The 24906-nt window shown below is 41.2% G+C and overlaps 1 protein-coding gene across 4 annotated transcripts in view; it reads left to right on the plus strand.

Moving 5' to 3' along the window:
• Positions 1-24906, plus strand: part of SDK1 (sidekick cell adhesion molecule 1) — a 358271-nt gene that overhangs the window by 231166 nt on the left and 102199 nt on the right. For all 4 annotated transcript variants that reach the window (XM_088147987.1, XM_088147988.1, XM_088147989.1 and 1 more), the window contains 6 exons: positions 8177-8324; positions 9353-9493; positions 11499-11680; positions 17158-17273; positions 19388-19580; positions 24679-24777. In XM_088147987.1, the coding sequence (XP_088004113.1) occupies positions 8177-8324; positions 9353-9493; positions 11499-11680; positions 17158-17273; positions 19388-19580; positions 24679-24777 (879 nt within the window). The remainder of the gene's footprint in view (positions 1-8176; positions 8325-9352; positions 9494-11498; positions 11681-17157; positions 17274-19387; positions 19581-24678; positions 24778-24906) is intronic.

Here is a 24906-nt window from a genome sequence, read left to right on the forward strand (position 1 = left end):
TGGGTTTGTCCGTTGAAAAACTTAACACAGGAGTTTGATTTTTATCATACAGTGCATCTGCTCCCAAATGGGGTTCTACAATTATTTAGGGTTTCTCTCCTTTAGATTACCGAGGCTTGGCTGGATTTCTAATAATGTTAACATATAGCACACATATCAACATAAAGCCTAACAGTTCCTAATTCAACTAACTATTATTAAGAGCAGTTGAGAAATTTGCATCCTCTTAAGTATGAATTTAAGGCAGAGGATGGTAACTTATAACTCCTAAACTTATTTTTTTTTAGGGGGGCCTCTTAGAAGTTCCCTCAAAGTATGTTTTCTGAAAAGCAAAGAAGTAGTTTCCTACAATTTTGAGACAGGAAACACGCAACAGTTTTAAGTTCTTAAACAGACTTCGCATAGTTTAAAACAAAACAAAGACTCTAATTCTGCCCCTGAATCATGAACAAAGCTGAAACCCTGGTTTGCATCAGCACCCCTCCTGTATTATCCTTGCCCTTCCCCTTGTTAAGTGTGTTCCCCAGTTACCCAAAGATAGTCTCTCCCTCTTTTCAGGCGACTCATTACTTATCAATCATATCTAGGCCTTTTTCCTTCTGTATTACCGGCTTAGGAAAATTATAATGGTAGGAAGGAGATAATGGGAAAGTTGCTATACAAAATATCAATATGCAAGAATCCCCCAAATCTGAAAAGCAGACGTTTCTCTTTCAGTTGTTGTTATTTAGAACAGGTATATCATATTAGTAAATTCTTGGTTAGCTTCCTTTAAACAACATGAGATACACCAAGATGACCTGCTCTGTATGTTCTCAACAATACCCTGGGGGTCACCATACCCTTGGCTAAAGTTAGAGGAAATATAGTAAAGAACTCACCAATTAGTATAGTTTTGGTGATACACATCAGAATATATTTTATAACCATCAGAACATTGTCTTCCACCTCTCTTTCAGTCAAGAGTTGAGATTTATACAAGCATTATCTGTAGATACATTATGGTCAAAGCAATTTGCGGAAGAGATCATTTGAGTAACAATAGCTGTAATGAGTAAAAATTACAGTTGATTTAATTTAAATTATTGTTTTAAATTGGCCTGTGTGAGCTTGGTGCCCTCCAGATATTTTGAGACTGTAGCTCCTAGAGCTTCTACCTAGTATTTGGGATGGGTAAAATGCTCATTTTACTTGGGGTTTAGGGTTAGGACCCCCATCACCCCATCTTCCCAAAGCATGGGGGGAAAAGCTGTTCAGGGTAGAGAAAACAACAGTGAAGGTTGTGTGGGGAAGCAGAAGTCCCCTCTCCCCTTCTCTTTTTGCCGGATTTAAAGCAGAACATTTCAGAGCTATTAAAATATAAATCTTTGGGAACTGTATTCATTACACAGGATGTTGAAAACCTTCAGTGCTGTTGCCATTGCCCACATGCTACTTGTCAGAAGAGTAAATAGGGATAGTGATGAATGGCATGGAAGAGAGGGTAGCCAACCTGGACCACAACTCAACCTCTGGGGTAAACCTCAGTTGTTTTCCAGCATGACGGTTCAGATATATTTGTCTCTGCAGAGTTGAGTTCATGATCAAATACTATCTATCCATTGTGGGATATTTGGGAGTGAAAATTTTCAGGCAGCGTCCGTCGCAGCACAAGGGAGAAGAACCTAGCACAAGAACATCTATGCAGACAACTGATGCAAAATGAGAGACACAGTGAAGGTCCATTGAATACTTTAACCCAATGCCGATATTGTCGCTTCTACAGAACTTCTCTGGGCCTTTGGGATTGGGCAAGTGACGGTGGCTTAGGAAGGACAAAGGCAATGAAACTGGGCATGGACATTTTTATGGAATGTTTCCTCTTCTGAAAGCAAGATAGAAAAGGGTAGCAAGGAACAATCCAGCACGTGGAGCACCCTTGCTCTTTTTGTATTGTTTAACAAGTGGTTTTGTATTCAGCCATATATAGATATATATGAATGATTTTTATTGAAACTTTTAAAAAAGAAGGTAAACCCTAATACAAACTAATATAAAGGAAGGAAGGAAAAAGAAAAAGAAAGAAAGCAAAGAGAAAGCAAAAAGTACAAGAAAAGAAAAAAAATGGAAGAAAAATAGAAAAGAAAAAGTACAAAACAGTGGCTTCCGATATTCTTCACAGTAATTATAAGTACAATGATATTTTAACCTCTCGCTAAAGTTACATCATAATGCTCTTTTTTCTATAAATTATCCTGTCTAATCATCAAAGTCTAAACATCAAAGTTGGATTTTTTTTCATTTTTACGCAAAAAGTCCATAAGAGGTTTCCAGTCACCAATAAATGTAAAGAGTGTGTTTTCTCTAATCAAAGAAGTCAATTTATCCATCTCAGCAAGATCTGTCAATTTCATCAACCATTCCTCCATAGTGAGTAGCATCAAATCTTTCCATCTTTGTACATATAATCATCTTGCTGCAGTGATCATATATTGAAATAACCTTCCATGGTTTTTTTCTGTTTATCCATTAGTCCTAAAATGAAAAGTTCTGGCTTCAATTGAATATTACTCTTTAAAATCCTCTGTATCAAAGTATGTATTTGAATCCAATTTTTTTAGCTTTTTTACATGTCCATCAAGCGTGATAAAATGTCCCTTCAAGTTGTTCACATTTCCAACATACATTTGAAGTACCTTTATACATTCTAGATACTTTCTCTGGAGTCATATACCAATGTTAAATCATTTTATAAAAATTCTCTTTAAGATCATAACACAATGTAAATTTCAACCTTTTTGACCACATATTTTCCCATTGGTCCATCTGTATATTATAACCAAAATTCTTAGCCCACTTTATCATACATTCTTTAACTTGTTCTTCCTGTGCTTCAAATTTCAACAAACGTTTATGTATTTTAACAAGTACGTGTTCATCATCAGTGCATAATTGCACTTCAAATGCTGTCTTCCTTTGCTCCATACCATAAATCTTTGTATTCAGCCTTTTCTTCTCGTTGATTCTGTGCTTCAGGGACAAGCAGCCTTTGAAAAGCTTTAGCTTGATTATTAGGAGAAACTCACTGTTTAAATTTTTAAAGGTACTCTGCAAACTGGCTAGATCTTTGGGCTGTGCAAGAAAGCACATCTTTTCCTTCAAACTACTATTTTCCCTGCAAAGCAGAGCGCCCAAGAGATGAATAGGGTTCGTTTATATTAGTTTTTAGTTTAATCTCTCTTCTTGCCAGATCTTTTATCTTCTACCAAGGAAAGGAGGAAAAAAAGACTAAAGTATTCTACAGATGTGGCATATAAACAGAGCACAACTCTAAGCTGGTGGGGAGATTAATAGGCTCTGTTGTTGAATCCAACGGCTCAGTTGATCGAACGGCTCAGGTTAAGCACTCTTGAGTGGTGTTTACACTTGCAGTAAACAAATGGAACAGAATGGCTTCAGGAAACAGACCGGTGACAATTAGCTTATTTATGGTCATTCAACATTCTAGTTAGTGTCTGCTCTTCCATTTTCTTGATTAAACTTCTTTAAGTTGCTTATTAATTCAGCCTGGCCTTCATTTCTCCTTCCTATTCATTTTTGTCACATTCCTTGGACACTAACACAACAACAAATCCTCTTTTGATGCATATCAGCTCGTCTGTAAAAGGCAGAGCAAAGTTGCTGCCAGAAGCAACCTATATGCTTTCTGGGAGATGGGGAAATGGATGAAATAGACTCAGTGAGGAACTGATGACAATCCTCATGTTGACAGACTACAATTCCCTCACCATGCAGATGGGGAACAGTGAGAGTTGTAGTTCCACCACACCCGAGGGGCCGCAATTATCTTCCCCCCACAGCAAATATAGTGAGGACATATGTTTGTCCTGTAGCATTGGACCTCATCCAGTTCCTGCAAGGAGTCCATGTCTCAACACGTTTTACTTAGAAATTCCCATTGCATTCATTGAAAAGTACCCCTACTTAGGATTGCAACTTTATCAAAATTGTTCAACCATGGTCAAACATAAGGCTTATGTGGCTGTTCTGAAGAAACCAAAGAACCCTCAACAGGTAGGACAAGGAGGAGAAAGGGACTGTACCAAATTATCCATACAGCCCTTTCTCCCCTGTAGAAACAATGCAAATTTTGCAGGACACCTTGGTGACAAAATGAATTGGTTCAACAAACCAAGTGATGTGACCTGCATGCGATTACAAATATCTGTATTTATTCAGGTGTTTACTTTCCAGGATATTTTCAGGATTGTTTAGGTAGCAATTCTAGGGCTTAGCAGTCTGAGTTATTAGGAAAGAAACCTGTGATGGAATGGAATTATGAAGGCCAGGCTCAGGGAGATAAACATTTTCTTAGCTCGCCAGAGGAGCGTGGGAGATACAAGAGGATGAGACTGGCACCTCCCTGAGGAATTCACACTGTTGTGGCTGGCTGACTTGGGACCTGGGGTTTCAGTCTGGGAAGATTCTTGCTAGAGGTTGTAGCTAATAAACACAGCTGAACTGAATTTGCATTGTCTCTTGGAGTTCCTTGGGCTAGGCCTGACAAAACCTCAGTCTAATCTCCAGGTAGATTTGGTACGTGTACCTCATTGAATCACAGATATCAAAAATAAGGCGAGAGCATTTATCATACCTGTGTTTTGCTGATGGTTTCCTGCAAGTCTCCAGGCTTCACCGATCCCTTGTTCAAGTGAAACTCTTCCTTGTTCCTACAGTAGCAGTAATCTCTCTGCCTCTTCTAAAGGCATTACAGTAAAATATATTTTAAGTAAATAAAAGGTGCAGCCTTTATCACTCAACTAGGAGAGCATCTCAGAGGATATTAGCTTGCTGTCATGTGGGCCACTAGTACACTGAGACAGTATTGGTGCAAAATTTCCCCAATCATCGATGATGTTCTGTTAACTTCTTTTCATTATGATCCATCCGCAGGTGTATCATAGTGGAGACTAAGGGACAATAATCTTGAAGTTGGATTGACCCTCTGACCCTGCTGTGTCAGTTGCAAATACAACATGGAATGGGCTGATATAACTCTTTGCCTCCAGACACATCTGTTTTTCATTTAAAAAAAAAAAAAATCAGCTCCAGGAGATGTTGTCTGCTTACACCCTTTTGGAGAACTATTTCTTTTGAGTGGCCTGAAGCATCTCATGAACAGAGAACCTTTGTTTTGTTCAGAGATCATTGTCTCGTTGCCCTCTGCTTTTGCTCTGTCATTCCAAGACATTGCTCAGAGCTTCTTTCTCCTTCAGTATGGGATTTCAGCAATTGGAGAACATCTGGCAGATTTCACAATGCCAGTACAGGTTGCGCAGGATATCACTAAGGGCAACCAGGGCGACTGAGAGATCAGAGCAACATTGCAACCGAATTAGTCCTGTTGTGATCCCCACCAATTAAGAAAGGAGGAGAGAATATTTATTTATTCATTTATTTATTGTATTTATATAGCCACCCACCTCACACAAGGTGACTCTGGGTGGCATAGCCAGCGTTTTAGCCAGCGTTTATGGAGAGTAAACACTCCAATAATCTCAGAAAGGTTCCCCATTTCCAAATTTTTGGTGTGACTCTGGAGCATCATCTGATACTGATGGGAGAAATCAATTCCATCCACCCAGTGCACAGGCAGATGGCTTTCTAATAATAATAGCAGCATCAGCCTCGGTTGGAAAGAAGGTGATTCTGTTTTATTTCATGCAGATTTCATGCTTTCATTTCTTTGCAGTCTTGCGAAAGCCGCGTAGGCAAGAAAGGGAGTGCATGATACACAGACATTGACAGGGGAATAGCTTATAGCACTCCCAGCAACGCTGTCTTACCTTTGAGACTTCCCTTTTGAAAATGTCAGGCCATGTAACTTTCCCACAATACGAGCGCACGCACACACACACCTTTCTTTCCAAGTGTGCAGGATTCCCAGCAGAACCACCTTCTAGGCTTGTGGCGATGAGCCGACTTGGCTCAGAAAGTCACTGTTCCGTACCTGCATGAAATGTGTGAAGAGAAGATATTCCAGGCTAGCTGTGAGAATTTCATTAGGGTCCTTCAGTCTGCTCTGCTCCTGGGTGTGGTGTTACAAATGGACTGCCAAACAGATGGGTTGAGAAATACACAACCCATCTGTCTTTATCATGCTCATTTCCTCCTTTATTAAAATGTTAATGAATATAGTTTTTATTTATTATGCCGTGACACATGCAGTGTCACTCTTTGGTGGAGAAATGTTCAATCAGCTTAACTATGTGGACACAGAAGGAAGCTGCTTTTCTTTCCCGGATGGAAACCGATCTCCTCTTAAGCTAGGTAAGAGAACTGCTGCCAAGTCAAGCTGAATTGAGAAGCTGAGGGATCTAAAAACTCTGGTTAAAGAAGTTAGAAGAAAGTTGTGATCATTTTCTATCAATTCATGTGCACTCAGGATTTGAGTCCCATGTAGGCCGTGATCAAACTGCTACCTAACAAGATGCACAGGGCAAACAAAACATAAGATGGGGATTGATCTCAGGGAAGGATCTATACATATATGTACTTTCACATGCACATGTGCACTTACACACGCAGTTTTAACCCACCTTTCAATCTTGTTAACACCCCAAAAAGGAATAAAGTAACTGTGATGGAAAAGGGCTATGGAAGGGGGGTAGAAGAGATACTTCAGTGGGCTTGGAGTGGGATGTGAAGAGGGGGGCGGTGTCCCCTGGACATGTATTCTGGAAGTGAGATGGTTTTAAGTAAATATTCTAGGAGTGAGATTACAGGGGTTAATGGTATTAGCTTTTGACAAGAGGAGATTATAAGGGCAGTTTTCATTTCACTCTTGTAAAACTCAACTATGCTTTATAGCATGAATCCACAAGGCAGATAAAAATGAGTGTTTCAGCTGTGTAATCATCTCAGATGGTTTGGTGTGAGAGAGTGCATAGCTTTGCTTTTGGCCCAAAGGAGGCAGGAGTGTGTCATGTACAGGAATAATGGGCAAATTATCCCATTGCCCTGTTAGTAACTTACGATGTCTTCATCCAACACCATGTGCAGTAATTATAAACACTGCCTTATTTTGGCAAAAACAGTTTTGGTTGGATGTCTTTAGAAGAACCTGTAAGACACTGATGAAAAGAAATGACCTTGGCCTTTAGGAAAACTTTCTTTATCTGCACAAAAATTCAGGTATTTGACAGAAACTCTTGAAAGTTAAGTGGCATCAAACCACTTTGTGCTTATAATGTACATAGAAGAACACTTCTATCATTAAGAGGTAATGTGAGCAAACAGCTTTAAGAAGATTAAGGTTCTTCAACTTAGAAAAGAACAGCTAATGGAGGATTGGATGGGACATAAGGAATAATTGTAAAGTGGATTAAAAGATAAATTTTAATTGAATTTTAATCTGTTACTTTATGTGAAGATGTTTATTGCTGATGATGGCATTTTTATAAACACTTCTCTAAGCAAAGAGGGGAAGACAGTTTTTCCAAAAGTAATATATATATCAGTTGTTAAGTCAAGCCTGTTACATTCAATGAATATTGTTGAAGTGTCCTCCATTACATTATTTTAAGCAGCTAAGCAGCTGATCAATTGGTTGAAGGTAGACTATTAATTGACTAACAATCCACTCCCAAGAGTGTTTACTTGCAAGCAAGATGCATTGATTTGAATTGAGCTTGTATCTTCTCAGTCAATACATTTAGGATTGGGGTGTAACTGCTCTGTCTTTATGGTAATAAAGCTAGGACCAGTGAGGGTAAATCACTTTGACAAGAACCCTGTCTTAATAGGTTTATGGATTGAGTTGGAAAAATCTTTGATCTGTTGATAGCTCTAATTTAGAAATCGTGAATAGGGGAATTCCTGTTTCTCTTTGAATACTTTCAAGCTTTCCTCCGAGATACTTGGTGCCATACAATGTACTGGTAGGGTTGAAGTAAAAAGTTAAGTGTATCATTGGAAAATAGCAGTGCCAACTGGGGTAAGGGAGGGGGCTGGGGAACTAAGTTGTACGCCACCCAGAGTCACCTCTTGTAAGATGGGTGGCCGTATTCATTCATTCATTCTTAGCTGTTGATTTTCTGGGAGTCATCCAGAACTGACATTTGGACAGAGGAACACTACTAGATTAATCACATACTGGAGCTGCATTAACGATAGAAACTCTCTTTCTCTCCACTAGATTCTCCCTGGAAAGTTCATCTCTCCAATATCGATCCAAAGCTGACCAGCATCACTGTGAGCGGGTTAACACCAGCCCGTACCTACCAGTTTAGAGTGTGTGCTGTTAACCAAGTGGGCAAAGGCCAGTACAGCCTAGAAACCAGCAGGTTCGCTGAAATGAAATCTCTTGATAAATGCCAGGTTGATTATATTTCTTTGGGTATCTATGATTTGTCCAGTGAGAGCTGTAGAAACAACAGCCACAACTGTAGATACAGTCAGCATATCTTGATTTTCCTAGTCATTTGTTCTCCAAGAACTAATATGATCTGAAAGGTTTAAACAAAAAAGGTTGTTCCATCGCTCAACGTTGCTATTTCAGCATGTGTATACGAGAAAGATGTGATGGGCACTTGAAAGAGATAAGGCATCAACACAGATTATGATGTAAGATAAAGGTAGCCACGTCCTTTGGCTATCTCTGGAAATTCCTCCCCAACATCTCCCCTAACTTTCTGAATTTCTTTTTGAGAGTTTAGATGATGATAAACATCCTGCTTCATGCTCCACATTCTCTCTGAACTTGGGTGGATTTTCAGGGAAGTTGGCTCTCTGAGGCTTCATATGCCAAGATGAGTGCAGCATAAACAGAGAAATTACTTTAAATCTCTCTTAAATGACTTTAAATTTTATTTTATCATCTGTGAAACAGCTACAGTGCATTGGTTGTTCCCTACTGGAATCCCATCGGATAAGCCATAAAAGCACAGCTCTACCACATCTGATTAAAATGCATCACTACTATTACTCAAAGCAGAAGGGGACTAGGGACTTTGAACTGAAGAAGTTTTGTAAGCATTTTACCTTTGGTGAGGCTGAGGGGGAAGAACTGAATGAGCCAATTTGATCAGAATTACAGATTCTGAGCCAGTGTATGAACTCATTCAGGCTTGCAGTCTTGATCATGGCAAGCTGGATACCTGAGATAGAATAAGCTTACCAACAACAGCTGTTTCCTGTATTGCTTAACTGATTTTCTATTACGTTGATTTGTTACAACTATTTCGAGCATGTCTACAGCAACTGAGCTTTGCTGCTTTCTAGTTAGCCCTCTGTGAAAAAAATAAGATTGTTTCTAAGTAAAGACATAAGCGAAGATCTGGTTGTCATTTTGCTTCATTTTTCTTGTACTCAGGTTAATGTTACCAGAAGAACCTCCAAGCGCTGCACCAAAAAACATTGTGGCTAGTGGGCGGACTAATCAGTCTATTATGGTCCAGTGGCAACCTCCTCCCGAAAGTGAACATAATGGTGTTCTCCATGGTTATATCATAAGGTAAAAGGCCCTTTACTTACCTTGAGAGGCTGAAGCAATTGACTCAGTTTGCTTGTCACACCAAACCAGTTTTTAACAATGGCTTGTTGGACACTTACAGCGCATTGAGCCAAAACCAAAGAAACCACATTATGGCTTGGCATGTGATGTAAATCTAGTCTAACAATTTTAATAAGGAAGGTAGCGCTTCCCCCTCAAACTGAAGAGCCTTGGTCTCCGCTGGCAGACAAGAGCTGTGTCTTACCCAATGATGATTTGTTTGAAAAAGGAGCTATACCTTGAGGGAAGAAGTCCCAGTGTTCCTGTCTCCCAGGTGATTGATCAGCCGGTTTTGCTTCCTTTGATTCTATAGAATCAAAACGTCGCTCATTAACATTTTAACCCCCAAAGGACACACTGTGGGTGAGCAGCGTCTACCCCTCAGCCAATTCTTGACTGATGGAGAGCAGGCCGCCCACTTTCCTTCCATCTCTTTGTGCTTTCATCTCAGCTCCAGTGCAGGATGATGTCAGTGTCTTGCTCGTTTCTGGCAGCATCAGCTGTCAGCTGTGCTTCTCCCCTTCCCTTGTTCCCCGCAGTGGTCTTCACTGAAGCATGCAGCTAGGAATTTGACAGACTCTTGGTGCCTATTTAAAACCCCCTGAATTGCAAAGTGTTGTGTGTGTTTGTCAGGCTTGGACATTGTAAGGCCCTCTGTAAGGCCCTTTCTCTTGTCCAACTGCTGTAGCACCTTGAAGGGATTCTGAACCTCATGGCTGAGAAGAATGGGAAGAACCCAAGCAGGCTCAACATTTCCAAACTGGTCCTCTCCTGCTCCCTTTTCTTAGAAGGGTTCAGCACTAAATTAGCTATTCTGTTGCAGGAACTCTCCACCCTTTGCCTGCTTTGGGTAAAACAAAGAGAACAGCAAATTTAGTCGTTTGGATGCAGTGGAAGAGCATTAGAAGGACTGTTTGTTGCCACAGCTAATCCTGTTAGTAGCCTGAACTGGCAAACTCTTAATCACTTACAGCCTCTTCAGAGTTTTCCATCAACTCTTTCACTTCCAAGGAAGCCCTATTGCTTCCGTGATTGTTAGTATTTTGCTTTCAGCATGCATCCTGGTGATAGTTTGATCACATCCAGTTCTCCATTTTAGGGGGCAAAGTCTAAGGAATAAACAAGGAAACTGATTTACAGCTGCAGCCTGATAAAGTATAATATTTAAGTGTGTCAGAGAGGAGGGAGGAAGCAAAGGGACGTTGGACACTAAATCAACATTTTTATTAGACAGGCTGTAATTTTTTTCTTCCTACAGCCATAAAACAGGATAAAACACAAGTTTTGGTTTAGTCCCGGACATGTATTCACAATGAGATCAGAATATAAGTATTTTGGCAGTCAGATGAGAATCATTGTAATTCTGTCTTTGCAAATGTTTACATGTTTTACTAATACTGTTACTAATAATTCATTAATACCACTATTATGAATAGTTCTTGCTGTGTAGTGATAATGATGGTGTTTGGATAGTTAATCCCATCTCCCCCACAAATATGGCTTAATTTTTCCTTGTCCAGCAGAATAAAGCGAGGTTTCCAAAGTAGCAGAAGAGCTGTCCAACTAGAGAATCCCATTGGATTAAGAGTGAATAAAAAAACACTCGGTTCAGCAATCTTTAAGCACCAGCTGAAGCCACCCTATCAGCAACTTTTGGTTGAGTCCATATTGGTTCTGGCTTGTTCACATAATTAGGGCTTAGGAAAAGGAAGAGAAGGAAGCCTCCTGATTCCAGAGAGCCACTGTACTTTTAGGTCTGGGCCTCCATTCAAGGCTTTTCCAAAACTGACTTTGTCTGGGGGATGGGGTCAATGTCAGAATGCACTTGATCTGTAGTTGTTGGTTTTGAGGTTAGTAATCTTAGAAGGGAGATGTTGCAACCACCCATCACCATTGCCTAGGAGCCTAACCAGTGGGTTTGCTTTAGTTGAAACTGGTTGCAACAAATAATCATTTCTCTGTATAGATATCGCTTAGCAGGCCTTCCTGGGGAGTATCAATTCAAGAACATAACCAGCGCAGAGATAAACTACTGCTTGATCAAAGACCTGATCATCTGGACTCAGTATGAAATCCAGGTGGCATCTTATAATGGAGCCGGTCTGGGGGCCTTTAGCAGAGCAGTCACTGAATACACATTGCAAGGAGGTGAGTAGTTGTCTGCCAAACTATCAGGGGCTTTGAAATGGCCTCGATGAGGGGTTCTATTGGTATACTAGAGTTGTGTCTGTTGGCTTGTGTGGGTAGGTGTGTGTGAATGGAGGGGATATTTCCTCAATGTAAGAAATGATAATGGGTTTCTTTTGTGGGCAAAGAAATAAGAGATAACATCTCCCAATCTAGGGGGAGTTATATAGTAGATTAGGCCAATTGTGATTAATATAAGAAAGTGAGACTGAGAGAAAGATGTTTTCTTCTTGAGTGCTGAAGCAAGATCTAAAGTTATATGGTTTTAAGATCCAAGAGGTTTGCCAAGGTTCAAAGATGTGTCAAGGGTGAAGCATAGGCAACTGCCCAAAATGAAGTAGAGTAGGGTTCAGGAGATGCTGAACCATGAGAGCCCAACTGAAAACTGATCAGAGCTGAAAATCTATTGCTCAGGCTTATCAGTCTCTCCATTCAGAACAATCCAGTGACCCACTGGGAGGGTAGGCCGATCTTGAAAAGCCTTCATTGTGCAGGGAGAAGCTCCACACAGCTATTGTGATTGTTCACCCTGCAGAGTGATCACACTCAAGAACCAGACTTCAGTCCTAGGTCCAGTTCGGACAAAAGAATATTTCCCTGCAGAAAGGAGATTGCAAAAGGAAATATTAAGAGTCCATGGAATCTTTTGAGGCTCACTGCTCCTCAGTTCCTTTTCAGCTTTGTTATCAAAAGCATCTTGGAGCCATTGCTGTTTTTGCTGAAGATCCCAAACTGCAGGTCAATGCTGAATTTTGAGCAGTAGAGTGTGTTCCAGTCTTTGCTTTAGTGGGCTGTAAAAAGCAAGCAAGCTATAAAAACCTTCCATTTGAGATACAGTGCATCCGTTACTTCACAATCATTATCAATTTTGTTCCCTGGGAATAGAAGGACAATATTACTGTAAAGTTAAATACAGTTTACTTTGCAAGAAGGTTTTTATTTCTACATTTTGATTAGAGGTGAGAGAGGGAAATGCAGTTGCTCTGATGAAAATATCAGAAATGCACTGGAAATTATTCAATGCATTATTAATGCACTTGGTAGACCATCTTTTTTCATGCATTGTTTTGCCTGCTAAGAAATGGGATGAATCGAAATGCATTAAAATCCCAACTTCAGCAGATAAACAATGCTTGTGTGCATCATCCTTAGAAAGCTATTAAGATAAATGAAATTGCACAAAGTAAATGAGCAAAGTTGTGCTGCTTCTTTTTTGTGGCTTGCAGATCAAGAAGATCTGGAGCTAAGCTTCACAGTGGACGAGAATGTCCAATTCTTCTCTGAGAAACTCTGGCCAGAGAAATGCATTCTGCACCCATAGTGTGCTGATCTAAAAGAGAGTTAGCTTAATGCTTGAAACGCCCAAAAATACCTGTCCCTCCCTGCCCCAAGATGGTTTTTCAGTACAGTGTTTAGTTTTCCTAGTATTCTGGGAGAGAAACCACTCCAAATTAAACAGTCTGTGACTGCTGGTTCTTGTGTCCATGTTTCATGAGCTCTGTACCGAGAAGAATATTATCTCAATGCTCATTATATTTAAACATTCCAAGCTTAAGCCATCCCTAAATTGATTTTGGTATAGCTTTCCCAAAGGATTCTCCTGTATGTTACAGTAGTTTTGTTGAGCCTTTTGTAGCAAAGACAACAACTGTCTTCAAAGACCCATACTTCCTAGATTCCATGGAAAGAGTAAAGCAGGTGGCTGAAGATTACTGGTTGTGCGAAAAGAGGCAGGCATAGTGGTTTCTTCTTGAGACCAGAATACAGGGGACTGGATGAAATGGTAGAGACATTCTATTCTGCTATTCCCCTGAGGGAAACCATTCTTCTATTGCAGCTAGTTATGCATTTCTGATTTACAGCCCTGAACAATCCTGCAGATTAGAAAGACAGTTCCATAGACATTTTCATGCTTAGAATATAGGTCTAAATATCAGCATGCTACATTTTAAACCAGTATTCCACAAGAAGAACCGAATTGTGAGAAGGTTGGCAGGTAGGCAATCCAAAGACTTTGCCATGCTGAGAAATAGAAACTATAAAGACAGACCACCCAGAACTCCTTAAAGCCAGATGCAGCTCCCTCCATCACCCAAGAGCATGTCCTTGAAGGTGGCTGGAAATGTCGATCCTGTCCCTACCAATGACATCATCGTACCACTGGATGGCTGCTGTGGATGAAAGGCTGAGATGGGACTTTTGAACTCTCAGATGTTGCCTACTGCTCAAACCTTCATTAAGTCTTTACCATCCAGATGCTCTCCTGTTTAGCCTTTGCTTCTCCTCTTTTCCCCATAGCCTTCCATTTAGTGGCTCTCACCCCACACTACCTTTTGGACTTTCTAAGAGCACTTTTAGAATGCCACGTTTTAGCATGGAATGCAAGTCGTTGGATCTTAATATATTGCCAGATAAGCAAAGTATAATGGAGTATAGGAAGTGGAGTATGTACAGAAGTATAGTGGGAAGCCCTATAGTGCTAGTTTTGCTCTGAGAAAGTAACAAGTTGCTCAAATTTTTCTGAAGACGCTGAAAATGACACGTTCTCAGGGAAGTGGTTCTGGGCTGGTTTGGAACAGCCTACGTAGTGATGGAAAGAGCTACCTCTGTGAGTGGTATAAGAGCAGGCATTACATGGGCTACCTCAGTGCCATGTATGCAGAATCCTAGATTGGGATCAGCATCTTTATACTGAAGAAAAAAATTGAAGTTAGTTTCCACTATAGAATTACAGGTAGCCCTCAGGTTACGATGGCAATTGGGACTCCGTTGATAAGCAACACAGTCTTAAAGCACAATGTCACATGACCGCATCGCTTAGCAATGGCAATTCTGCAATCCCAGTTGTTGTCATTAAATGAGGACCTCACACGATCACAACTTCCAACTTCCTACCAGCTTCTCCATTGACTTTGCTTGCTGCAATGTCATAATCGCAAATCAGGTGCTGAGCACCTGGATCACGTGACTGCAGGAACACTGTGATGGCCAGAACTCTGAGGACTCATTGTAAGTCCTCCTCATTCAGCACTGTTGTAAATTTGAATGGTCGCTGAACAAATGGTCGTAACCCGAGGACTACCTGTAAGCAGTGGCATAAGTTAAGATTTGTAGAGTTCTTCTGATTTGCAGTTAAGATGTTATCATTCCCCTTGTGGCAGTTATTCTGCAAGTAATTTATTCTGGGTTCAAGGCCACCCCCATACCACTGAAACAAAACCCTTTCCACTTTAAAATAAATAAAAGGGGAAAGCTTTAGCACTAACCAAGCCAGATATCTGTGAACAATATTAATAAATGCTTCCTTATTGTTGGTTTCCCAAAATAAGGGTAATGTAAAGAAGTCCTATGTTTGTGTTTTCCATTGCTAGGCTAGGGAACAGCACTAATGGAGATTTCTGACATGGGTGCCTAAATTACCTGATTGCTCTGAAGTTTGCGCATTTTAACTTGGATAGGAAGGAGAGCTACAGTGCCTCAGGTGACTAATGGTGGAAGCTTTCTGCTGCCCTGGATGAGTCAGAGAGTGGGATCATGACTCCGCAGATGTGGAGGTCAGGAGAAGTTGCCCCGTGGGCCTGTCCCATGTCCTCATCCATGGGGGTCTCTGATGGGATGCTTCCTTACAAAGCTTTCATCCGCCATCTGGGGTGGTTTCCCACCTAGTTCCCCCAGACCCTTCTTGTCATCAATCCCATCCTCTGGCAAATGGGGAGTTTGGATCCTCACCCATGGTGTTCACAATACAGGTAGTCCCCAATTTTAGAACGAGTTCTGTTCCTGAGGTCTGTCTTTAAGTCAAATTTATAGGTAAGTCAGAACAGTATTATTGTATAGTACTGTATAAGTAGTATTGTGTAATTAATCGAACCATTGTGTATTTAACTCAAATCATTGCATATTTAACTCGAATTTTGCTACAGTAGCCTCCATTCTTAACTATGGGTTGTCCATAAACCGGGCATTCTTAACCTGGGGACTACCTGTACTTCAGCAATAGGACAAAGGGACTGAAAGTTATAAGAGGTTATATGAAGGATATACAGCTTTAATACTACTTTGAGAATCATGAAGAGCTTTATTAAGTTAATGAGAGTTAATATCCCATACCTTTTTGAAAGGCTTCCTGGGAATGGCAGACCTCATTAGAGGTGAGGATCATCAAGGGACTCCAGAAAGTCTTGTGAAGATAAGTCATATATGTTGTAACTCCAGGAATCACATCAGGTTGTGGAATTAAAGGGATTAATGGTTTCTATTATGGTCCTCTTGTATAACCAAAGCTCATCCCCCTTTTGGCAATACAAGAACTAGTGAAGATGCTAATATCAGTGAGAAATCTTGATTGCTAATGGCATACAGACTGTCTTAACTTAACTTTTCCCTTGCATATCAGATTGCACAGATAGCTCCCATCAGAAAAACGAACAAAAGTATTTTTAAAAAAACATGTTTGAATACCTTATTGAGGGTTTGTTCTCAGGCTTCTGGTATTAGGAGAATTAGCAGCCCAAATAAATGGATAAAATTAGGTTTCTGTATTTTTCTCATTTGGAGAGAATATCTACTAAGAGCTGCTTTGGTGAAGCTCCATTCCTCAGTAGCGGACCACAGTACTCGCTATATTCTTTAAAAAGACAAAAACCAAAAATGAATAAGTAAAAGGTAAATTTACAGATCCTAATATCCTTTAATTGCTTCTGGTACATCCATTTCAGTTTGCAAATGAAGAGCTGTATAAAATACAATTCCGGATGTCCAGCATACGTAACAGCCAGCATTTAGCATATCTCTTGTTTAAAATTGTATACTTTGTTCTATAATCTGTGCACCCTCACTTGGGAGTAAGCCCAGTTGACAACAGGAGGAGAAGACTCTGAATTCCTTAATAAAAGAGAACATTCTCTACTGTACTCCATTATGGATCTTTATTCCATAAGATGTTGTCTTGATGTCTCTTCTCCTTCCCCAATTTTCTTCTCCTGCCATTATTATCAAATAGAGGGAAGCATAACATTTCATTTATGCTGTGGGAGTTTTTTTCTGTTTGAAACTGCAGAGTCCCATCACACCCATGGATAATTAAGAGAAAGGATTCACCCATCATTATTAGTGATTCTGTCTTGGGGAAAAGCTTGTCGGTGGAATAATAAAGCCACAAGAACCATTTCATCTCTTGCTCTGTCCACTGAGGGATTCCCACCTAACAGAAAATGAAAAATAACCCAATTAACTTTCTTTTTAAGTCACTACTGAATATCAGGAACATAAATCACAAGTCTCTTTTCCACACCACTGTTATATCCTTTGAATTGTGAGTGGTGGCCAAGGATTTAGTTTTTCTTTTTTGACTTGCTTCTCCTCTGTTTCTACCCGCCTGCCCGCCCGCCTGCCTACCCGCCATTTCGCATTGTCATCTTCCGGCTGGTGCTGCGCAGTGCCCACTGCACCACCTCAGAACGTCCAGGCAGAAGCAGTGAACTCAACCACCATCCAGTTCTTCTGGAACCCTCCTCCACAACAATTCATCAACGGGATCAACCAGGGATACAAGGTGTGAATTAATCCATATTAGAGCTGGCTCCATGGATCTCAGGAATGAAAGTGCCATCCCACAAACTTGGATCTATTATGGGGGCCAAGTTCATTATGCCCTTGCTATGAAACTTGTGGTGGGTGGATGACAAGAAACAGGGTCCTCGCAACAGGGTACTGTTGAATGCTCACCTTAATCCTTTTTGGCACCATTACCTGAAAGGGGAATACAGCTGAATCAGAGCCCCCTCATTTCAATTATTAGCACCAATCTCTTTCAAAACAAAAATGTCCAAATCATAAGGCTGTTTTCAGAACTTGTTTTTATATTCAATTTTTGTTTAAACGGCAATTCTCTTAGAAAATGTACAAAGTAATTCACAGGTTGATTTGCACTTGTCAGGAGGTACTGAAATCCGGGCTTTTAACTGTCAAGATTCCTTTTTACCTTCTCTTTCCTTCCTTTTTCATCTCTTTTCTTTAATGTCTTTAGACTGAAACAGCTGTGCAGATCCTATTTATTTTATCGGCTGGATTTTTAAAGCACCATCATACGGACAGTTGCTGGGAGGACATTTCTATCATATTTTCATGTAGCACATAATTTGCGTAATGATTCATAAATTGCCAGTAGTCAACATTTCATGTGTTTGCTTGCCCAGCTGGTGCCACCCATTGTATATTTTCCATGGCAAAAGCACTCAGCTTCTTTTTATGGAACTGTAGAATATTCACCTCTTTCGGAAGCAAAGAAATGTAAAAGCCCGTTGGTGACCCATTTCTACATTTTCAGTCTGCTTCGTAGATATAGTTTAGAATTTGGGATATAATTCTATTTGCCATTATGAATTGGAAGGTGGGGTTGTTTTGTTTTACTTCTGGAACTTGCTTGGCTTCCATGTTAGCCTTTCGCCAAGGATGTGACCACACCACAGCTGGAAAAATACAGGGAGCAGCATCCTTTTTTGGCCAGTGCCGAGAGCCCATTGGGTTGAGGTCCTTGGCCTGCAAACTCTATCTGGTTTCTATATGGATGGCTTATGGTTGAGAGTAGCATTGGAAAGGTCCTCCAGCTGAGGTTTAGCAGTTGCTCCACTTCCACGCCAATGATCCTGTGGGCTTATCATTCGCTCCCTGCTGTCAAGTCTTCCAGAGGCTTTGGCCCAATGAATTGCATTGATTGGCACAATCCTCTTTTCCCGAATGGATTAGGCGCCCAGGACTTAGGCGCGCTAAACTGGGAATATTGTAATACGAAGTGCTTGCACCCTTGAGGGCATAGCATTGTGGTTGCAAGCGATAGCGTTTTTCTAGCCAAATCTTCTGCTGCAGGCCCCTCAGTAGCTCAGCCTGGTTGCAGACAACATAGTGAGGCAAAAACAAATCAATCACAGTTAAGTCAAAGTGGGATGTGGGCAACGGAGCTCACACTTGTCTTCTGTTCTCTGTAAGTCTGCCATGGTAGTTTATTGTATACTGTAGCTAGCTTATTAAGTAGCATTATATAAGTCTCTGTAGAAGGGATTTTAATCCAGACACAAACAGGGTTTTCCCCAGACAACGGAAGAAATGGAGAGAGCTGTTCTTAAGAGGCAACACACAATATTAAGGCAAATACTTCAACCTTGACTCAGAGAGTTGAAAAGGGGAACTTAGATCACAGAGTCCAGTGCACTACACAGTGCATGACTCCACACTTCAGTCTGCTTCAGCTCATGGGCCTAGTTTCCTTCACGTTAACACCATATCTCCGAGGCATCTCTTTCACCCGGACCATTTGTGTGACCACCTTCCTCCTTTCATTAATCCTTTTCTTTTCTAACCCCTGAATGGTTTCCTTTGCTGACATAGGCTCTTATTTTCTTGACGTTTCTGTGATTATTCATACCACTGTTAAGCAGAAAGGGGGGCTTTGTCATGGTTCTGTAAATCCTTAAAAATAGCTTTAAGCTCTTCAGGGGCGGGGGGTTGCTCTCTGTGCCTTGCAAACCCCATAACACAGTAAACCTGTCCATGCGGACTTGTTGGTGTCCAGCTACATTAATAGGGGTATCTCTGCTTTTGTAACCAGTGGATGGGCGCTATCCCTAAAATAATTTCATCCCTTTTTGAATCCATCATTCCCCTGTCTAGCTCTTGGCGTGGCCAGTTGATGTGCCAGATGCTAAGACCACAGTCACCATTCCTCCAGATTTTCATGGCGTCCACAGTGGATACATAACCAACCTGAAGAAATTTACTGCTTACTACACATCGATCCTTTGCTTCACCACCCCAGGGGATGGGCCGCGGAGTCCACCACAGCTACTGAAGACTCATGAAGACAGTAAGTAGGGCCAACCGCTTTTTACAAAGTCTAGAGTCAGACAGGGATGTGTCTGACAGGCAAATAGTCCAGCCTGGCGGTCGATGCAGTTTGTCCAGAGCAAGAGCTCTGCCAAAAAGTGGTTCTCCAGCATTTGCTTAAAGACTTCTGATTTGGGACAGAATGCTATTTAACCAATAGTCTCCAGTGCTGAATGGCTTACTACGGAGGCATTTTTCCTAAGGTTCATTCTCTGCAACTGAAAGCCCATTCAATCTAGTCCTGTCCCCTGAGGCAGCAGAGAGCGAATGTTTGCTTTCTTAAATGCATCAGCTTTTCAGATATTTACAGAGTACCCCTTTAGCTATGTCTTCTACAACCTAAGTGTGTCCAGTTCCTTCAATCTTCCCTCTTAGGACTTTTTTTTTTCTGTGCCAGTGACTATCTTCATAGCCATCCTCTGAGATTGTTCTATTTTTCTACAAGATACTTAGCCTGCCGATGAACAAGGTTTATGGCCTTCCTAATTAGGTTAAAACCATTCATCAGTTTGATTAACCTGTGCAAAGGATCGCTGCAGATTTGAAAAAAAAAGTCTTATCAAGGGGAGCTGTTCCATGTTGGAAGAGAATTTGCTGCAGAGTTATAAATAATGTATAGTTCTGTCTTGTGGGGATTGTTTTGTAAATTGTTGAACCCTATTAATGGTTACCTCGCTTCTAAGAATCAACTGTGATTAAGACATTGTGTTACTTATGTTAACAGACCAATGAATGGCTAAATCAGAGAGCCATTAGACAATGAAGTTTCTGTTTGTCCATCCTTTACAGTATAGATGCTGTGATGTCTTGCTGGGGATAGGGAGAGAGATATGCCTGAAAAAATGTGGCGTTCAGATGTTTTTCCTCCTCCAACTTCCTAGATGTTTGGGGTTCAGGTCCACAATGGATTGCTGAAAATCAGGAAGAGTGGGTCTGGACAGAGTCTGATGGAGACACTGTTTGAGGACCCATTAAAGGCAGCCCTGAGTTTTGCTGACATATACAGATGAGATAAATGAATAACCAGGTTGAATTATTGATTAATATTAACAGAGGAAAAAGAACGTTATACCCTTCAAAGAAGATATTGAAACATCAAGAGTGCAACTCCCCCACATTTCGGAAATTGTAGGGCTTCCTCTGGAGGATTTGGGCAGCCTGATTATAAAAATCCAGGTTGGAACATTTCACCAACCAGATACCCCTGGGCATAACATTCTGAGGTCTAGTCCTGTCCAATCCACATTGAGTTATAGCAGCATTTCTAGCTGATCTTGGTATATTTCACAAGCTTTTATGCTTTCCTGCATTTGTCACACAATAGCCTTGCAGCTTGCCAATGGGAAAGCCCTAGGAGGGAAACATACACGGAACACGTCTAGTATATATCTTATTTTATATTTTGTTTGAGACACTGGAAAATACAAAACTTTGGTAGGACGAATCATGCTGTCTGCCTGTCAACACACACAAGATTTGCAATCGCAGTGGGCATAAACCACAGGAATTCTTGTCTATGTACGTTCCAGAATGTAACTCATTCTTTTGTTCATTCATGAAAGTTGGGGGGGGGGATAATTAATGCCTCCCTCATCAAGACATCAGTCAGCCTCCTTGTCTGGGTTCTCACAACCCACTTAGCAAGGACGATGAAGGACCTAATTGCTACATTTGCACCACATTAATATATGTGGCTTGTTTTGATCTTGGTTGGTTTTCTTATAAGCAAGACCAACACTTTTTGTGAGTTTCTAATCCATTCTATTGTGAAAACCCAGAAATGGATTAATTCAATAACCAAATAATGTGTATTGTGTCAATACAGTCTCAGTGTGGCTTAACAGGGGTTTTTTCCCCCCTAAAAAAAGCAATAAACAGGCAAAAAGAAGAAAACTAAAGAAAGATTAATAATAAAGAGTCAGAATGTCTGAGAAGCCTGGGCAAATCAGATGCCTTCATATACTGCTAAAACAGGGAAGGGTATTTGAATAATTGAAACAATTATTCTGTGTCCAGTTATCCCCTATTTCATCTCTTAAAATTCTGATCTGGAATGGGATGAATGCTCTCTCCCTCAAACAGATGGCCCCCTTACTAGGAATTTGCAGATCTTCCAAGGATGGCTTCACTTCACAAGGGCTTCAGTCAGTGCCCTTTTAAAACCAAGCTGTATCCACATCAGTTCCTCACAGCAGAATGGCCCTGCTTCTTCACTTGGATTGACAATAAAGGTGTTTGGGCATGCAAAAATGCACTGAAGTTCTTGTTAGCAAAACAAAGGGTCTGCTCAAGCTTTAAGCTTTCCCATGTTGAGATGGAGCACCTTACATCCGTGAGGCGAAGAGTTTTGGCTAAGCAGATCACAGCCTAGGCACGCAGATCCACCACCTACCGATCCAACTCCATCTTGGCAGCATTGTGCTTCCGGAAGAGAAGCCCTGCTCTGCGGCTTCCACCGGTTGAAAGTAGCATGCTCATGAACATTTCTTCCTGGAGGGCGCCCAAGAAATGTCAGTCTGGCAGCTGGCTGCAAGGACAGGTCTTCTTCTCCCTGTCTGGTTTCTGGGCTGTGCTAGGTTCCCTTGAGGGTACCTATTCAACCAACATAGAAATGGAATACTTGGCGCCACGTTCAGAATGAAAGGAACCTGCTCAGTCCTATTAGAAACAAAACCATGTCAAGAGAGAGCTTGAAATGCACCCTTCTCTGCAACGGAATCATCTTTCTTCAAAAGAACTGGGGGTAGCTTGGGGAGGGGCGTTCATTGTTTTGCCAGGCCTAGCTTACAAAGCACCTCCCTTTCCCTTGGTGCTGTTGAGAGAAATCCAGGCAGCGGAGGAGATAGCGATGATGTATTTATTTCCTGGCCTCACATCTGTCAGCTGGCCTTGCAAGCCAAGGAGTTCTGATGCCAAAAGCATCAAAACTGGCCGTAGGAGTCCAACTGAGGGCTACCTCTGAACCCAGAGGGGCGAGACTGTCTCTTGCCAGAACCTTTCCATGCTGGTTTACAGCAGTATAGCTGCTGGACATTTGCAAAAGCTGCTTAATTTTAAATGTGTTTACTGGAATCCAGAATGGCAACGCTGAATGGTGGCTCTGGATTACTTACTTCAGACGTAATCTGATTTGAAGGCTTCAGAAATTCCACTGACGCACATTAAGCCAGCACAACTGATCTGGCATTTTCGACATACATACATCTAGCATGGCTCCAAGCCAGTTATTCTTGGCTACTGCTGGGTTTGTTTTGTTGCTTGCCAGCTGGGCAAGAGGTTCGTCCCCTCCCTCTCTCTCCCTCTCTTTCTCTTCAGCAGGCAGTTATAGCAGGTAAGAAAAAAAAAATGGTGCTTAATGGAAGACACATGCTTTGCCTGGTTTAATCCCGTGGCATCTCAGGTTCAAGGTTTTGGATAAAAGGGATGGGGAAGATCTCCACCAAAGAAGTTTGGAGACCTACTGCCAGTCAGCACTGAGAATCTGGGTTAAAAGGACCTATAGGAGAGACAACCTGTGGCAATGCTTTGATGTGGTATTCTGGTGTCCTGTCTTGAACTCAGAAGATCCTTGTGCTCCAGAAGCACCAGGCTAGACAGGAAGGCCTTCATTCCACCCTTTGCACCAGCCTTCTTCTTCCAATAGGCAATATGGCAGATTAAAGCTTCCAGGTCCATCACGTTCTCTACTTCATTGCTCAGTGTCATCCCTGTGGACCAGCAAGGGGAATGTTCAGCCTCTTGCTTGCTGTGTTGAATCTCTTGGAATTCTGGAGTGCTTTTGATATCATTGTCTATAGTATTCTTCTGTATAAGTATTAGGGATGAGAAAAAGGAGTACCATGTTGTGATTTTACTCTTTAGGCGAAGATTTTCTGAACTACTGCTCAATTCCCTGCTGTTTATACTGTGATTCCACCTCTCTTTCTTTGGACTTTCCTGCTGGTACATCCTTTTGATGGCCATTTCAATGCCTTATATGGCTGCTTTGAACAACTTCCAATAGCTGGATGGTCATATTTGGCTTTTTATGACATGTTGAGAGATATACTGCAAAAATGTGTTGGGCCAGGGCCTCTGTGGTAAGGAGGGATGTTTTAAGGGATGACATGGATGCCTTAACATGTGCAAAGCTTAAGGCTCCAATTTTGCTCCCTAATACTCTCTCTCCCCAAAATGCAAAAAGAAAAAAAGCAAAATGTGTTGGCCCACTGGCCCCATCTACATGGTGGTTCCAGAAGAGATGCTGACAAGCCATAGGCAATCTTCAGACCACACCTTCACTCTTGTACTATAGGATCCTATTGTGATGTTACCTACAATTACACTATATAGTGTTTCCATCAAAGGCTGAGATCAAACTCTTAAGGGGCCCTCCTGCCTCCAAAGCTATCAAGTTTCACATCTGCCTACCTCTTTGAGTGAGATTAAGACCTAGAGGAAAGATGGTGAACAAACGTTAAGTAAAAGTGCCACTCTACATGCATTTGTCCGAAAGCATAATACACCCAGGTGTAATAAGATTAGACTTTTGTCAGCTGATTACAGCCAACCACAAGATTCTTACTGAGGCTTTTTAACCACTTTATTGAAAGGGAAAAAGCAGCATAACATTACAGAAATGGCAACAATTAAATACTTCCACTTTTAAGATCTCAAGAGCTTTTTTTATTCTTCTGATGACCATCCTTAGTTGAAGAAGAGATGCAATTCATCATTTACCAGATAATGAAGGAACTCCCACCCCAGTTGTTATGAATTTGCAGGGTTTTCCAAATATCTCCTTTTTCCCAAGCTTGGAGAAGGCCATTACCCTTCCTATTTATAAGTCAGTGCTTTAAAACCTGTCCTTCTAATCCCTTCTGTGAATAGCTGGGATGAAGTGGGTAAAATAATTCATACCAGTGATAACTGCAATCATCTTTAGCACCCTGATGCTTTTGGCAGCTCTCAGTTTCTCACTCTCTGCTAGCCCTCGTGGCTGGCTGTTTTATTTCTTCAGTCCCCAACCTGCTAACCTGAATCTGATCCAAAATAAAGGAGGCTTCTCCTGTTAACAGATTTTCTTTTCTGATTGCCAGAACCAGGAACGGTGGGACATCTGAGCTTCACGGAGATTCTGGACACTTCACTCAAGGTCAGCTGGCAAGAACCTGTTGAGAAAAACGGCATCATTATGGGCAAGTATCAGCAAGGAGCTATTAGAAAACACCTTGCAGAGAAAAGCTGGTGGGGGGAGCAGCCCTGTGAGTGTAGGAAAGGAAGGCTGGGGAAAATGCATTGTGCTGCTCAGGAAAGCCTGCATTTAT

The sequence above is a fragment of the Python bivittatus genome, unplaced genomic scaffold (genome assembly GCF_059951505.1).
Source record: "Python bivittatus isolate LINGU-HERP-01145 unplaced genomic scaffold, Pbiv_v1 ctg000560_np1212, whole genome shotgun sequence".
Classification (NCBI taxonomy): Eukaryota; Metazoa; Chordata; class Lepidosauria; order Squamata; family Pythonidae; genus Python; species Python bivittatus.